Source organism: Erpetoichthys calabaricus, chromosome 11, assembly GCF_900747795.2.
Source record: "Erpetoichthys calabaricus chromosome 11, fErpCal1.3, whole genome shotgun sequence".
NCBI lineage: Eukaryota > Metazoa > Chordata > Cladistia > Polypteriformes > Polypteridae > Erpetoichthys > Erpetoichthys calabaricus.
The window spans coordinates 135,399,460-135,416,160 of NC_041404.2; the positions used below are offsets into that span (position 1 = coordinate 135,399,460).

Below are 16,701 nucleotides of genomic sequence, written 5' to 3' on the forward strand. Positions count from 1 at the left end.
ATTTCCTCGGCTTTCTCCGTGTGTGTGTTTGTTGTGCCCGTCTTGCCCGTCGTTGAGGCACCATGGATCTCCGCGGCTTTGCTTCGTTGTCGTTTTCGGCCTTTTGACACGAAGCCACTTTGTTTTCTTCTTCCTTTTTCGTGTAAAAACTGACTGCGGTATGGCACAGGCGGCCCACATTAACCTGCTGGAGCTCAGCTGCCCCGTGAAGGTGGAGCACGACAGGAAGAGAAGGCAGTTTACTGTCAGGCTGAACGGTAACGTACTGGGAGGAGGAGGAGGAGGAAGACGACGAAGAAGAAGGGGAGGGTTGTGGGGAGGGGAGGAAGAAGAATTTTAAAAGGGGATAGGTGGTCGTGCATTCTGTAATGGAAAGGGCGACCCCGCGACCACTTTGTCCCTGAGATGTGTTGTGTTGCCCCGCGTCCCACCTCGTCACTTACCGACGAAGTGATCCGATCTGCTCACCCGTACCCTGGGTCTCCGGCGCCCTCCACTTCGTTAGTCGCGGCAAAGAGGCGAGATGGTAGTGACAGCCAGAAACACAGGACGAGGCGTTCGGCTTTGCCGCTCGCCACGAAACTTCACTCTGGCAGCGTGTTGTTGGAGTTCGGGAGCCGCAAGAGCATGATGGGAAGGAGCGCGGGGCTTGGCGACACTCGCTGCGAAACTCTCGACTCGAGAAGCTGGCCTGCCAAAGTGGCACGCTGGGGCCGCGTTACTCTTGAGCGCCAACTGACCCTCGAGTTGAAACGTGACGACTCTCTGGCGGTTTCGCAGGAATTTGGAACTGTTTATGGTAAGAAAAAATAATCGGCAGCCACCAACGAGTAGGCTGAACAAACGGTTCACAGATCGCGAGAGCCTGCGTCTGGCGCAGTGGGCAATGCGCGTTCACACTTTACACCCCCGGGGGCTTCAGTTTAAACAACTTCATTCTTGATATGGCTGGTGCCTAATGGTAGGCTGGCACCCCTTAGAAGGTTGGTTTCTATCAAGCATTTGGTTCTTCTTGGATTGCTTCTGACCTGCTGAATGACTTTGAAACTGAAAAACATTTTCAGTTAATGACAGATTAAGGTTTAAAACACAGGCAGACGCACACGCACGTTGGTATGGTGTTTGATAACTGCTGCTTTGTAGTTCTAGGGTCTCTGGTTCAATTCTAACGCTGGCCACTTTGTAGGGTTTCTGCACTCCTCAAGCTCACATCCTTTTTTCCCTTAGCACACTCTGTTTTTTTCAAAATCCCAGCAATGTGCCTTTTAGGTTATGTGAGATCGAAATATCAGTGGGTGGGGGTCAGTTGAAGAAATGGATGTGACCTCCTGAAAAATATTGGGCAAGGTGTTAATGGGCCTTTGAGGAGGGGAGTCTTCTGTAAGGTCCTCAGTAGGTGAGTTACACAGAGCAGGGCAGAGGTTACCTGTCGTTGCCAGTACTGTGCTGGGCTGAAGGGGCTGAACTTGGCCGCCATGATGAAGGAACAAATTCCAATGGGATGGTCCGTATAGCAGTAATGCGTGTAGCTGCTAGTAGATAAAGGCAGGAGTCAAACACGTACCAAAAGAAATCTCTCAGTCCGAAAAAGTTTGCTTTTAAAAAGGTTTAGTGAAAATTCAAGACAAACAGATCCACACAAGATCAGAGAAAAGTTGTTACACACGTAGAGTAAAAGGCAGAAAAGGAAAACCATGTTTCTTCTTTAAACTTAACGTTTTCTTGTTAAGCTTCAGTCATGCGTTATTTTTCTATGCTTCACCTTCTGTATGTTCTCAACGTATGGCACTGCATGTTCAAAATAGCACGTTACGTTATGTTACATACAACTGAGCACGTTAAGGTGCGGTTTGAAACCGTGTGCCCTCCATGCATTCCTAACGGCAAGGCGGGTCACAAACTGAGACTAATCTGTAGTCGGAGGGGCAGTTAGAACATACTGATTCAATTCAGCATGTGGGGGTTAGAGGAACCTCCTATATACCATGCGCTAATGTATAGGCAAACATTTAACATAACTAAGAAAATACTTAAACCTAAATAACTAGCAAATGTGGCACTGCTGGAAATCACTTGATTTTATGGTACGACTGATTGTACTGTACAATAATGGAAAATCAAGTACATTAACCTATGAAATACAGGTGCTGGTCATAAAATTAGAATATCATGACAAAGTTGACTTATTTCAGTAATTCCATTCAAAAAGTGAAACTTGTATATTGGATTCATTCATTACACACAGACTGATGTATTTCAAATGTTTATTTCTTTTAATGTTGATGATTATAACTGACAACTAATGAAAGTCCCAAATTCAGTATCTTGGAAAATTAGAATATCGTGAAAAGGTTCAATATTGAAGACACCTGGTGCCACACTCTAATCAGCTAATTAACTCAAAAGCCTTTAAATGGTCTCTCAGTCGAGTTCTGTAGGCTACACAATCACGGGGAAGACTGCTGACTTGACAGTTGTCCAAAAGACGACCATTGACACCTTGTACAAGGAGGGCAAGACACAAAAGGTCATTGCTAAAGAGGCTGGCTGTTCACAGAGCTCTGTGTCCAAGCACATTAATAGAGAGGCGAAGGGAAGGACAAGATGTGGTAGAAAAAAGTGTACAAGCAATAGGGATAACCACACCCTGGAGAGGATTGTGAAACAAAACCCATTCAAAAATGTGGGGGAGATTCACAAAGAGTGGACTGCAGCTGGAGTCAGTGCTTCAAGAACCACCACACACAGACGTATGCAAGACATGGGTTTCAGCTGTCGCATTGCTTGTGTCAAGCCACTCTTGAACAAGAGACAGCGTCAGAAGCGTCTCGCCTTTGGACTGCTGCTGAGTGGTCCAAAGTTATGTTCTCTGATGAAAGTAAATTTTGCATTTCCTTTGGAAACCAAGGTCCCAGAGGAAGAGAGGAGAGGCACAGAATCCACGTTGCGTGAGGTCCAGTGTAAAGTTTCCACAGTCAGTGATGGTTTGGGGTGCCATGTCATCTGCTGGTGTTGGTCCATTGTGTTTTCTGAGGTCCGAGGTCAACGCAGCCGTCTACCAGGAAGTTTTAGAGCACTTCATGCTTCCTGCTGCTGACGAGCTTTATGGAGATGCAGATTTCATTTTCCAACAGGACCTGGCACCTGCACACAGTGCCATAGCTACCAGTACCTGGTTTAAGGACCATGGTATCCCTGTTCTTGATTGGCCAGCAAACTCGCCTGACCTTAACCCCATAGAAAATCTATGGGGTATTGTGAAGAGGAAGATGCAATACGCCAGACCCAACAATTCAGAAGAGCTGAAGGCCACTATCAGAGCAACATGGGCTCTCATAACACCTGAGCAGTGCCACAGACTGATGGACTCCATGCCACGCCGCATTGCTGCAGTAATCCAGGCCAAAGGAGCCCCAACTAAATATTGAGTGCTGTACCTGCTCATACTTTTCATGTTCATACCTTTTAAGTTGGCCAACATTTCTAAAAATCCTTTTTTTGCATTGGTCTTAATTGATATTCTAATTTTCCGAGATACTGAATTTGGGACTTTCATTAGTTGTCAGTTATAATCATCAACATTTCTAGAAATAAACATTTGAAATACATCAGTCTGTATGTAATGAATGAATCTAATATACAAGTTTCACTTTCTGAATGGAATTACTGAAATAAATCAACTTTGTCATGATATTCTAATTTTATGACCAGCACCTGTATTTAATATCTCTCTGTTAAAAAAAAATCCTGGGACGAGACACTTTCATGTCCCGCAAGACGAGACTTTGTGCCAAGAGTTTAACCAGGCCTGGGGCTGGAAATAAAAGGCAAAGAATTGAAAAATGTTGGCACAATACACAGGCACAGCAGGTTAGAAATAATGAAAGTACTAAAATTCGAAAGTCTCAAAAAAATGATAATAAAGATCACATTAGTGTAAACAAATGGAAATTATTACTTGGTGAAATAACGGAACAGCGAAAAGAGATTGAATATATATTCAGAACAGTGCTGCCAGAATCCTGCTGGGGGTGTGAAAGCATGATCACATCACCCCCATCCTGAAAACCCTTCACTGGCTCCCTGTCCTACTCAGAATAGAGTACAAGGTCTCCCTCCTCACCCATCAATGCATTTATGGACATGCCCCCCTTTACTTACAGGAACCCCTCATACCTCCTCACGTACCCTCCGCTCTGTACACACTAACGCCCGCCAAGTCCCCAGAACTAAGCTCAGCAGCATGGGTGATAGGGTGGCACCGAGGTTGTGGAACGTCCTCCCTGATTACCTGAGAGCCCCACAGTCGACTGATGCTTTTAAACAAAACCTAAAAACTTCTCTTTTCAGAAAGACTTTTTGTTAAAGTATTTTATAGATTTTTTTTTATTTTGACTCTATATTTTAGCAATCTCAAAGTGCTACAAAGTGCAATACAAATAAAATGTATTAATTTATTATTATATTGTACAGATTTAAACTTTAAGTTGGAGACTTGTAGATCGTCTAATTCGTGTTGCCATCAGGGAAAAGTAGTGTTTCATCCCAATGAAGAGGCGTATTGGCAATAATAAAAAGATTTTTTGTTTGGTGAAAGTGAAATCCACATACGCGAGTGGCAGAGTTGCAAAGTGGCTGGCACATATCGCAGGGTGGGGGGTTGGTGAGCGAAGAGAGCAGGGGGTGAAGCCCCCAGTGTACACAAATAAATGTACAGTACAATGAGCAGGAAATTAGAGTGACATGAACAACTCATATACTGTTTCACTTGAAATTAAAAACACTGGGTCTAAAGTTAAAAAACAAAACGCCTGCCCAGATGGACCCACTGGACTGGGGTGGCGCGATGCTTCTGTCACAGATCTACGGGGGTCTGTGTGTTTGTGTGTGTGTGTTCATTCCTCTTCATCATCCAGCAAACAAGCCGTCAGCAGACTTCACTTCTAAATTTCCTTCCATGTCTTTGCTCGTGTGCGCCTCCGCTTGGACATATGCATGTATTTCAATAAATGATGTATCTCATAAACTACTGGTGTCAAAAGTCAGCAGCTGTGACTAAATGGAGCGGACTGCTAAAATCCCAGTTACTCTTAACTATTTCTACGGCAGTTCTACGTGGGCATAGAGCAGGACAAACCACTTTTGAAGGATATAGACATGAGTACCGCTACTTTTATTTATAAATCACATTTAAGATGACCTACGTTGGCCAAAGTGCTGCGCATTAACATCAATAAAGGTAGAAGGAACTGCATTCTAAGATGAGGTAAAGTTAAACCAAAGACCTCAAACAATTCCAATAAAAGGCTAAGGATTAAAGATGCGTTTCCAGCTTGGATTTGTTGCAGACCTGACGTGAGTGGACTGATTGTTTCAGAAGCTGGGGTGGCAGTTACAAACGCTCACTCCCCTTTAAGCTTTAGTCAAGCCCTCTGTGCAGCTGAAGCCATTGTCACGTTAGATGACATTGCGATTATCAGTCTTGGCCTTCTTTTACATAATCTTACTCAGTCGGTGACAAACGCTCCCATGGAGGAGACGATCGTCTAATGTGACATACCAGACAACTGAGACCAACTCGGATCGACTCAAACGACATTGTATGCATTTAAGAATAACAAAACAATAACAAACTGGAAAACATGGGGACACTCAGCTGGAGACGCGTCACAGGGCAGCAGTCAATCAGCATCAAGGAGAAGTGAATAACGCTCTCGGATTGGCTACTGTCACCATCCCAACCCGCGTTTCCTTCAGCGGTTGTTTCCTGTTCTCTCTACAGCACAGTATTGCCACAAAAAAAGCCATAAAAAATTGCGTCGGATATTTGTGCTTTCCACTAAGAATTAATAGTTAGGTTCTAAAGAAAAATCCACAAACGACTGAGTCCGTGAACCGTGACTTCGCGGGGGTCTACTCTACTCCCATGTGGGGATGGATATTTGATGAATAAAGTCAAGGATTCTGTTTTTATATTCTGTACATTAAAGAACCAGCAACAGCAAATCAAATTAATAATCTATTAAACAATTAGTTTAAAAGTAAAATTGAGTAAATCGGACTCTGTAGCTACACGAATAAAAGGCAGAGGACCACTTCTGGTTAACGGAAATGGCCCAAAATTTGGTACAAATCTACGTTTTTGTACTTAATAATAAGTTTTATTTCTGTTGCGCCTTTCATACACTCACAGACACTTTACAATTCAATAAACACATCAACACGAAAATAGAAATGACATACAAGAAAACGAATGACTCATTGAAGAGACGCGTTTTTAACAGGAGTTTGAAATGAATAATTGATTTTTCCTCACGAAGGCTGAGAGGAAGAGTGTTCCAAATTTTAGGGGCCATCACACTGAGAGCTGTGCCCCCCACAGTTACTACCCTGTGTTTAGGTACTTGTGTACTACGACTGTCGGGGCTGTTTACTGGGATACAAGATTTGGTTGGCCGAAGTGAAAGCCTCGTCAAGTAATCGTGATCACACACACACATCATTCCTAAAGTGGTATTTTCGGACTCGGTCTCAAACGTCGAGATTCCTCAAAATATCTCAAAATTGAATTTTTGGATGATTCCAACACTTTTCCTATACTTTGTGTATTTTCATACTCCGGGAGATCTAAAACATCGAGATTCATGAAAATCTCGAAATGGAATTTTTGGAGGATTTCAACGCTTTCCACACACTTCGTATACGAGAAAGTCAGGGAGGTCTGAAACATCGAGATTCTTCAAAATCTCGACATTGAATCGTTGGACAATTCCAATACTTTCCCTGTACTTTGTATACAAGAAAGTAAAATGGGGGCTGAGACTGTGGATAGATGCCCCACAACTGTTAACCCTTTGTACGGCACCAGGGGGCTCACCAACAGAAGAGACGCTCGTCTCCCTGGTGTCTTATATTTCACACACCATAACAGAATGGGGAGAAAAAAATAAAAGGGCAGAGCTTGGTGCTGAACCCGTGGCAGCTGTTAACCCTTTGTACAGTGCCTGATGTGTAGGGCAGCACACTATTGGCTGTCGGGCAAAGGGCGAGCCCAGCTGTACTAGTAAAGGTGACATGGGCTGTGATTTTCAGTCATGTCATTTGACAGGGTGCAGCGATGATGTCAGCAAATCTGATGTACCCCACGACAAAGAGGCACGTGATGTGACTTCGGCTCAAGAGGGTCTGATCAGAGGGCCTAAGTTGGAGAGATGGAATGGAAAGTTTTAAAATGTTGGAGAGACAGAAGGCTCTAATCCACTTAGACCCCTGAAGTATCAACCCTGTGACGGACTGGAAGCCAGTGGAGGGAGAAGTGTGCTCGGCTAACCGTAACGAGAGACAAACACGAGGTGACTTGCTTGACAAAGAGCAGCCAATCTTTTTCCCAAGGTCTTGTTGTGCATGGATTTCCACAGACACCATTTTAAAATCGCCTTTTCTCGATGTTTTGAGTAATTTGAACTTCATCTGACTGAATTTTTGAAGCCATTTGCCAGGCTTTGATTTAGAGACCTGAGGAGTCCTGGCCTCTTGTGTCAAGGAAGGAGGGACGTTGGGAGCCATTATGTGCCTTCCCTTTGAGTCTGTGAAAATGGACTCCTTGGTGTGCTGGCCTCTCCATCTCTTTCTTTCTTTATTTTATTTTGTGAGGGTGATTTACTTTTCTCAACTCTTGTTTCCAAAAATCTCTGTCCTGCATTCTGTAGGCGGCACTTGAATATGTGAATCGAGAGTCCGTTGTCTGCGGCTGAAGCATTTTGGAAGTGTCGCTGTTACAAAATCAAAGTGGCATCTGCAGAAACAAACCTTTACAGATTCGGATGATGATGATGGCGGACTGATTGTTCGCCCGGCACTCCCGACTTGATTGAACAAACTCAGAGGGGCATCCACATACACAATTTTGGCTCAGCAGTGACATTTTCTCACATCGTGTCCCTTCATTATGGTGATGTCGTGCACACAGATGAGAACTCCCTCATCTCTTGCCTTCGTGTTTTGTTAATCTGTTTTTTCTTGTGCTGCCCCTCTCATCTCCACTAAACGGTTTGATTTTATTTCTGTGTCTCGTTTCCAGGCTCACATGACCACGCTGTTTTGCTGTATGAATACATTGGGAAAAAGATGGTTGATCTGCAGCACACCGAGGTGCCTGATGCCTACCGAGGAAGAGGGATTGCAAAGCACTTAGCCAAGGTAGGGTGGACAAGACAGGCCTTTATCGGGGGCTTCTCCCAGGGGTCTTTATGAAACAACCAGCTGGCCCATGTTTGAATCCTTGAACTTTTTTTGTTTTGTGTATGGGTGTCAAATGGGGTGGAGTGGTGGCTCTGAGGCTAAGGATCTGTGCTGGTATCCAGAAGGCTGCCAGTTTGAATCCCAGTCCACTGCCAAAAGAGATCCTACTCTGCTGGGCCCTTGAGCAAGACCCTTAACCTGTAATTGCTCCAGGGGCGCTGTACAATGGCTGATCCTGCGCTCTGACCCCAAGGGGTATGTGAAAACTAACAAATTCCTAATACAAGAAATTGTATAAGGTGAAATAAAGAACAAAAAAAAAACAACCCCAGTCCTGGTGGACCACAGTGGCTGAAGGTTCTCATTCTTCATTAATGACCAGTGACTTTGTTTTAATGGACTTGACTCGGACCCCGTAGTTGTCTCTCTTTCCTTAATTAGCAGCCAAACAATAATAAAGAAACACAAAATGAGCCGCCATGTGACCAGCTCACCTGTGCCCACCACACAGTATCTGAAGATAAAGAAAGGTGACGGTCTCAGTAATGCTGATCTCTCGGGTCACCAAAACATTTTGACGACGTTCTTAGAAATAAAAGGTAAAGGACCACCTCCGGTTAGCAGAAATAATCCAAAAGCTGATAGAAATCTACATTTTGTACCTAATTCTTGGATGTAAAATTTGGTGGTCCTGAGTGAAATTGTACTCCAGTTATTGTGCCTACACACACACACACACACACAATTCCAAAAATGGTATTTTCAGACTCAGGGAGGTCGAAAACATTCAGATTTCATTCAAATTTTTGGATGATTACAGTACGTTCCTTACGAGAAAGGAAATCGGACTCGGAGGTCTAAAATGTCGAGATTCATCAAAATGTTGAAATGGAATTTTTTAAGGATTCCAGTATTTCGTATAAATGAGAAAAGTAAAAACAGAAAGATCAACCATTTTGGAAATACAATACAATACCATTTATTTTTATAGAGCCCAAAATCACACAAGAAGTGCCGCAATGAGCTTTAACAGACCCTGCCTCTTGACAGCACCCCAGCCTCAACTCTCTAAGAAGACAAAGAAAATGGAAAAAAATGGCAGAAACCTCCGGAAAGGCAGTTCAAAGAGAGACTCCTTACCAGTTAGGGCAGGGGTGTCGAACTCCAGTCCTGGAGGGCCACAGTGGGTGCAGGTTTTCCTTCTAACCATCTCCTTAATAAGTGATCAGTTTTTCCTGCTAATTAACTTCTTTTGCCTTAGTTTTAATTGATGTGACTCAGACCCCTCAGTTGTTTCTTTGTCCTTAATTAGCAGCCAAACAATAATGAGACACAAAACAAGCAGCCACATGACCAGCTCCCCTGTGCCCATCACACAATAGCTGAAAATGAAGAAGGGTGAAGGTCTCAGTAAAACAGACAATCAACAGTTTTGGAAATGTCTGCTGTGGCAGAACGAGAGCAGCAACAAGGCATGGAATTGAATGACGGGTTCAATTAACAACAAGAATCAGCATCTCATTAAGAAACTGGTTGGAGTGAAACTGGTTGGAGTTTGAATCCCCAGTTTAATTGATAATCTGTTGGCTCGTTTCATGTCTAATTTCTGTTTGGCTGTCATTTAAGGAAGAAAAGAATCAACTGAGAGGACTGAGTCCTTAAAAACAGGGGGGCTAGGAAAACGAAGGGAAAAGAAGTGAGTTAGCAGTGAAAGCTGATTGGGAAAAGGGTGGGAATGAAAACCTGCAGCCCACCAGGCCCAGAGTTGGACCCCCCTGCTTTAGTGCCTTGGCAGAGAGCACACTGATGCCCTCTAGTGGCGAAGGTGTGGGGCTGTAAAGTCTGAAGTGGCAGCAGCCTTTTGCAATCCAGAAACTGCACAGTCACTACGTTAGCCTTACTAGGGTGGCATGAGATCCGAGGCGACCGTGTAGTTTTACAGGCTGGTGGTGTTCACTCAGACAGTAAGAGGGTGACGGGCCTGTCACGAGTCTCATCTTTGGTGACCACAGGTGTCTCACTTTTGTTTTCTTTTTTGTGCAAAAGGAAATCCTCTGCTAAGGGGGGACCTTTTGTTCCTCCATTCTGCTCTTACTGTTTGTCAGATTTTTTTTCTTTTTTTTTGGGCATTGGAATGCGGTTTCCACTTAGGGTTATTCCGGCCGTTAAGTTGAGTCACGCGGCCATAACAAACCTGTATGAGGAGGCACCTTGAAGGAGCAGAACACGCGGGTTGTGAAGGTGCGACTGCTCTTCAGATGGCAGCCCTAAAGTTGTGATGAATGTAAAAGTTAATGCAGCCGGAGTTTGGGACAAATGACATTTGGAGTCCTGGGACGTGTTCAGTCAGTACAGCACATTGGCTTTATTGGCTTGCATGGACATGTGACTTCTATCACAGTCGTATCGCTCTGGGTGACCGCCATGCTGAAATCTCCTTGGTGTCTTGTTATAGGTGGAGGGCGTCCCCCCTCGCTCAGCATTATAGGCCCCCGGGCAGAGCAGTGCACTGGGACCCCTGCCTACACAACCACTCAGCAAGTCGCAACATACATAGACTGGCATGGGGCCCCTGATGCGTTAAGACCCAAGTGGAACTGAGGCTCTGGTAATATAGCGCCTTGATTGTCTGACTCCTTCATCGCAGAGACATTTAAAATGTTAAAGACTCCAGGCGAGGCACGGTGCCCCTTGTTTGTTGTACACACGCTATCCCATAAAGCCGTCTCTAGAAGTCGAGGCACTCTCAGGTCTTTCCAACAATCCTGGTGGGACCCCATTGAGGTAAGTAGTAGTGAGAGCCCCGGCAGGTCATTCATAATGGAGGCACGTTTGATTTCATTTTGCCCTCTGCCTGCCATGCTATGTCATCTGTGTGAGTGAAGAGTGTGACTAGTTGTGTGTCTGCACACTCCGGAGTGAACAGAGAGGATGGCACACACAACCATGGAGAGCTCTGGTGGTGCTGGCTGGTATGGCAGATAAGTGCAGCTAAAGAGCGTGGCACTTAGTCGAGGGTCCTTCAGCTTTGTGCCCAGCTTCAGGGGGTGTGTGCGTGTGAGGGTCTCGACTACCAAACTCAAGTCAGTGAGCAGCTTTGCCACGTTACTGGTGGGTTGGTCCCTGTGAATTGGTGCTGTGCAGAAGGGTTAGGGCACACGTCTGTACCCCAGGTTAGCGCCGTCTGCCAAGCGCTCCGAGGACTTCCATGATCCTGTAATCCACTTTCATTGATAAATCTGTGGTGTCGCTGAGTTGTGAAGAAGATGCCCCCCCAAATCCACTGCGGACCCTGACACCTCAGAGTTGTGTTCGTCTTCTATTTCTAGGCCCTCAGTTAAGACCACACAAAGTAAATCGGAACGAGAAGAAACACAAAGCGCTGGGCCACCGTGGTGATCTCGGTCACAAAATCAACATGAGTATCGTCATTACGAAGAGTGACAATCCACATGTAGCTCCAAGGTGACAGCAGAGTCCACTTAGAAGGACAGGAAGAGGCGGGGTCAGCTGGCTGGGAGCGGAAGTGACATCATTGGGGATGCGACCGTCAATCACTGCTTCTGCAGAGGGAGGAACAGAAAAGGCCTCGGGCAACAGCGCCAGCCCTTGACTGGCAGTGTAATGACATTTTGAGGCGTGTGCCAATGGGAAGCTGTCACTCCTTTGTGATTTGGACAGGGTGGGGCATAAAGATCTCCCACATTTTAATGGGGTGTAAAAAATGAACTAAACAGTTGTGTTTGGGTGGGTGTTAAGAATCGTACGAGACAAATGGCGCCCGTCGTTGGCAGTACGTCGCTGAAGATGTTCCCAGACGTTGTCCATCGCTCTCTGGGTCATCCTGGGTGTTATGGCGTTGATTTCCTGTCTGATCTTTCCCTTAATTCTTGAGCCAACATCAGTTTTAAATCGGCCTGCAGAGTCCTCCTCGGACTGCGACTTGATATGCCCAGTGCCGTGGCGATGCTTACGAGCAGAACGCCTTGGCGGTGGCTGAATGGAGGCTCTCTGGTGTTTGTGCTAGCGGTCCTCGGTCTGCCAGGTGGTTTTCTTTTCCATGTGGACCCAGTGGCCCGAAGGTTAGGAGTCCACAGCAAAATTGTTTTCCGATCGGGTAGAGATGCCTTTTGACCGAATGAATGCCAAGCACGTGTGGAACGCTATCTCAGAGTGGTGGTTCTCATAATACACTTGAAGACCAAAGCTCTGATGTTCACCGCTCCAACTCACGATAGGTACTGAAAACAGCCGAGCCTGACCTACCGACTGAGACCCTCGAAATGTGGGAGATCTTTACACCCCACCCTGTATAAAGGGCCATCCATCGGCTTCTGGGATTTCCAAAGAAAGGACTGGCGAATGGCGAAGGCGTCAGACTCCATCAGAGTTGCCTTGTTAAGTCGTTAGACGTGTCTTATGGGGCTGAGACTGTTTAGGTGAGGAAGACCAAAGCTGCGTTATCCTGCACAGGGTCGTGGAGAAGCTGCAGCCTATGCCAGCAAGCAGAGGGCAGAGAGACCCACTCAGGGTGGACACACACACACACACAGAGAGGATGATTCAACATGGCCAGTCCACTCCCCCCCCATTTGTCGCACTCCTCTGTCACTTGTGCCACTTGTTCTGCTGCCCCACTTTTTCCTTCCACTAATCTTCTGTGAAGACCTTCTGTGGCTGAGGGTGTCAATGATGGTCTTCTGGCCGACTGTCGATGATTGTGTGGCCGACCGAGACCCCCTTTTGAGGTGTTTGGGGTCACACCAGGAGCCTACGATGTTGAGCTGCTAATTCTCAGAGATGTTGAGTTTTCATTCCCTGTTGGCCACAATCAGCTCCTGAAATCTCTCGCTGCGTGTCATGAGTCGATAGGACGGGCCGTGGAGTTACTGCAGTGAATTCACTTTGGTGGTCTTCTGATTCCTTGAGATGCAGACCTGTAAGAGAGTTTCTCTAGCGCTTTGAACTTGGGGGTCTCTGCCCCTCCCCTCACTAATGACCCGCTTCTTTGTGTTCTTGCAGGCAGCCATGGACTTTGTCGTCGAAGAAGATCTGAAAGCCCACCTGACCTGCTGGTACATTCAAAAGTTTGTTAAGGAGAACCCTCAGCCTCAGTACTTGGAGCGCATCCTGCACTGACGTCCCCACGGGCAGGCTGGACTGGGACCAGTAAGCCCACTTCGGGATGAAAGCGGCTTGCTGGTCGGCACTCTGGACGTTCAGACTTCACGTTGGAGCTCACCGCTGGTTCAGGCTCTTGGCACGAGGAGAGGTGAAGCCGCGCTGCGAGGTGCCACGTCCCACCCGTACCCTGGACCAACCGCTGCTTCACTTGAAGGGCTAAACCTCTCCGGTGATCTTTTGTCCAATTGCAGCCTGCATTGTCTTGGAAAAAACTGAAAAGTAGCAGCGTGGCTTCTGTAGTTTGGATCAAAGGAGTTTGTGCCATGGACTTCTTACCAGCGCAGCGAGAAGGCGGCTCAGACGTCAAGGCCTCTCTCTGCCCAAGTGGACCTTCACAGATCACTGAAGGAACAGCTCAGCGGTACAAACACACGGCGAGGAAAAGGAAACTGGCGGCTACCGTGGGCATCTAACAAACAGCCTGGTGGTACCACGGCACCGTCATTTACTCTCTCACCCGGCCTCGTTCAGCTGGCACTCCTTACGTCCATTGGGCACCAACTCGTGTATGAACTAACCGATAACCCGCTGGTGTGAATGACAGGTGAGCGCTGCTGGAGTGGAGACGTCAAGTCGCTCATCGGCTCTCAACATGGACTCTGCTGTTCCTCTGCGGCGGCTGGCAATAGAGTGCCACCCGCTAGTTTGGCTCTTTTCCTTTCTCAAGCAGCTCCTCGGCTTCCTTTTGTCGCAGTCTCTCAAATTTTGGGTTTCTTGCAGAGCCCACACTTGTAAAGATGGCTCACATTGGACCCTCTGGTTTACCCCCAAGTTCACAGTATGCAGGTGCCACCATGTTTGATATCTGGAGCTGCCTGCCAGTCGTGTGGTGGCAGAGATCATGAAACCGGATGTGACATCCGAGCAGCAACTCGCTGCCAGCTGACCCACCGACTGACGGCTGCACCTGCCGCTTGAAGGAGAGACACTTGGTGTTTATGTGCCTGCTCAGGTCGAAGGGGGCACAGTGGGTGGCAGGGAGCAGCTTTCTACACGTCACTAGCCTTACTCATTGTGCTCCTGATGATGAAGAGGAGTCGAGTCGAGTCAAGCCGATGCAACGCCTCATCTCCTTGTTTGACTCTCTGATTCACCAAACAAAAGTACTGGTGACGGTAACAAAATGGGGCAAGAGTGGCACAGCAGGCCCTCGACCACCCAAACCTGCAAACCCTTCTCCTTTTTAGAAATTGGGGGGGGGGGGACAAAGAATCAGGTGGTCCATCATCTGAATGTGCCAGTCGGGCCTCTCACAAGTGCCATCTTTGCCCAGTGCGAGTGGCATTGCCAGGGGGGGTCAGAACACCCTGCTGTCTTCCACACTTGGGACTTGGTGCTTTCAGTTGAAGTGTGTGTGTGTGTGTGTTTTACTTGATTACAACACTTGAGGTGCTCATGTGGAGAGATGTGCCACACCTGTGTGTGTGTTTTATGCACTTCGGAGGGCACATCCACTGTTAGGAGGGTCAGATCACCCAGCAGCATGTCAGCCTTTACTTAGAACACTGCAGCCGGTGGTCCGACACCTCACTCGCCCTGCGTCCTCGTCACCTGCCCGCTGGCCCCTTTGCACTTGAGCAGGTGTGTCCCTTCAGGACGTCGTGGCTGACGAAGCGATGCCAAGGTGTTCGTCACCCTTGCAGTCGGTTGTTCCTTCCTTGACCCCGACATCCTCGGCGTTTTCCCCTGAGGGTACTTTGACTGTTACTTGCTGTCGGTGGAGGGTCAGGGGGTGGCAGCGCCCCCCAAGAAGTGTCCTGTTATAGCACTCACCTTTAGCTGGCTTACCTGTGAAGGACGCTCTCTCCCTCTCTGTGTGTGTGTTAATGGCTGTGCGCCCGCCACTACGTGTGCTTACAGCTCCTTCCAGGGATCAAACGAGTTCCACAAAATGGACGGACAGAATGTTAACGTTCAGGTAACCCTGCCGTCCAGTGACCCTCGCAGCAGCACATTGTGACGGTGCCACTCCAGAACATGCCCAGTGCCCGGTGAAGGCTGTGATGTGCAGGAGACAGTGAGGCGCTTTCTTTCTGTCTCTCTGACTGATGCGGAGTCTTTTGTGAAGCTCGGCCTTTGTGGCACCGAGTGTAAAGGGGGGGGCCGTGTGGATCAGCGCTTCTCGGGCCATCAGCTGCCACCCTAGGTGGCCCTGCAGGACTTTGCCCGCCGCCTCTTCTCCGCTCTGCGTGAGTTTTGGAAGTGGCCAGCTTTCCTGCGGATTTGTAGTCCTTTGTATCTTTTCTTTCCTTTTTAATTGTGTAACTTTTATGGTATTTTTACTCCTCTCTGGGTTTTGTAAGCCGCCTGTTTTCACATTTCTAATAAATCTTTCTCTTGACTCTTCTGTTGGCGCAGGGATTGTGTTTTATGGAGTTCACCTGAATTGGACTGCGGATGGACGTTCGCCCACCTTGGTTTGGATTAGGCAGGTCCAGAGGCTCTTGTCTGTGTTTGGGGGTCCTGCTTTGTTATTTACGTTTTTCTTGAGCTTCTGTGAAGTTTTCAGTTCCCCCTTGGGGTCCGATCATCCACCTGTTGTACTGTGTAGTGCCTCTGACGTCTGTATCCTTGCACATCCATCCATCTATCTATTATATAGCGCCTTTATATCTGTAGGAAGGACGCAGTTAACGGAGCAAACTGCAAAGGAATAGCAAAGCAACAGAAGGCCATCGAGTGTTTAAATCCGCAGCAACTGTCGGATTTGTTGAAACTTAACACAAACATCAGCGTGGTCCGCCTCATTGAATCGAGCGCAGCAGGGCGGCCCACCACCAGTATAAAGAGCAGCAAGTCACAACCCAGAAGTGGGCCGAGACCCAGTTATTGGGAACCCCTGGTCTAAATAACCAGAATGTTAAATAAACCAAAAAATATTTAAAAGGAAAAAGAATGAACTCTTTCCCCATCTAAAATAAATCCGTTCCTGCTCCATTCAGTACAAATAGAGCATAACCAGTTTGTAATTTCAGGATGGATGCAAAACCATAACACTGAAAAACGATGGTTTACCAGCATTGTTATCAATCTTTAATATTTTTTTTTTTTTTTTGTATCAGTATGCTGCTGCTGGAGAATGTGAATTTCCCCCTGGGATCAATAAAGTTATCTATCTATCTAATTAATGAATCAATTAATAAAGAGAAGAAACCAAAAGCTGCAGTGCCAGGGGGCCTCCGGGCCTGAACTTGAGGACGACTAGTCGATTTAGAGTTGATTTTTCAAGTCACAATAACAGCAAACATCCCACAATCAGAGTCTAACATTCCAGCA

General features: G+C 46.8%; 1 protein-coding gene across 1 annotated transcript; it reads left to right on the forward strand.

Moving 5' to 3' along the window:
• The first annotated feature begins 11 nt into the window (after nt 1-11).
• On the forward strand, nt 12-15,772 carry natd1 (protein NATD1). Its single transcript, XM_028813989.2, has 3 exons — nt 12-257; nt 8,081-8,199; nt 13,264-15,772. Exons 1-3 carry the CDS (start codon nt 161-163, stop codon nt 13,378-13,380), a joined length of 333 nt encoding a protein of 110 aa, XP_028669822.1. The 5' UTR covers nt 12-160; the 3' UTR covers nt 13,381-15,772.
• Nucleotides 15,773-16,701: the final 929 nt, after the last annotated feature.

What these genes read in the sequence shown, in the direction of transcription:
- natd1 (XM_028813989.2), top strand. Translation starts at nt 161, where the DNA reads ATGGCACAGGCGGCCCACATTAACCTGCTGGAGCTCAGCTGCCCCGTG. An exon ending in GTTTACTGTCAGGCTGAACG is followed by an intron (nt 258 to 8,080) that starts GTAACGTACTGG and finishes TCTCGTTTCCAG; the next exon opens with GCTCACATGACCACGCTGTT. An exon ending in TTGCAAAGCACTTAGCCAAG is followed by an intron (nt 8,200 to 13,263) that starts GTAGGGTGGACA and finishes GTGTTCTTGCAG; the next exon opens with GCAGCCATGGACTTTGTCGT.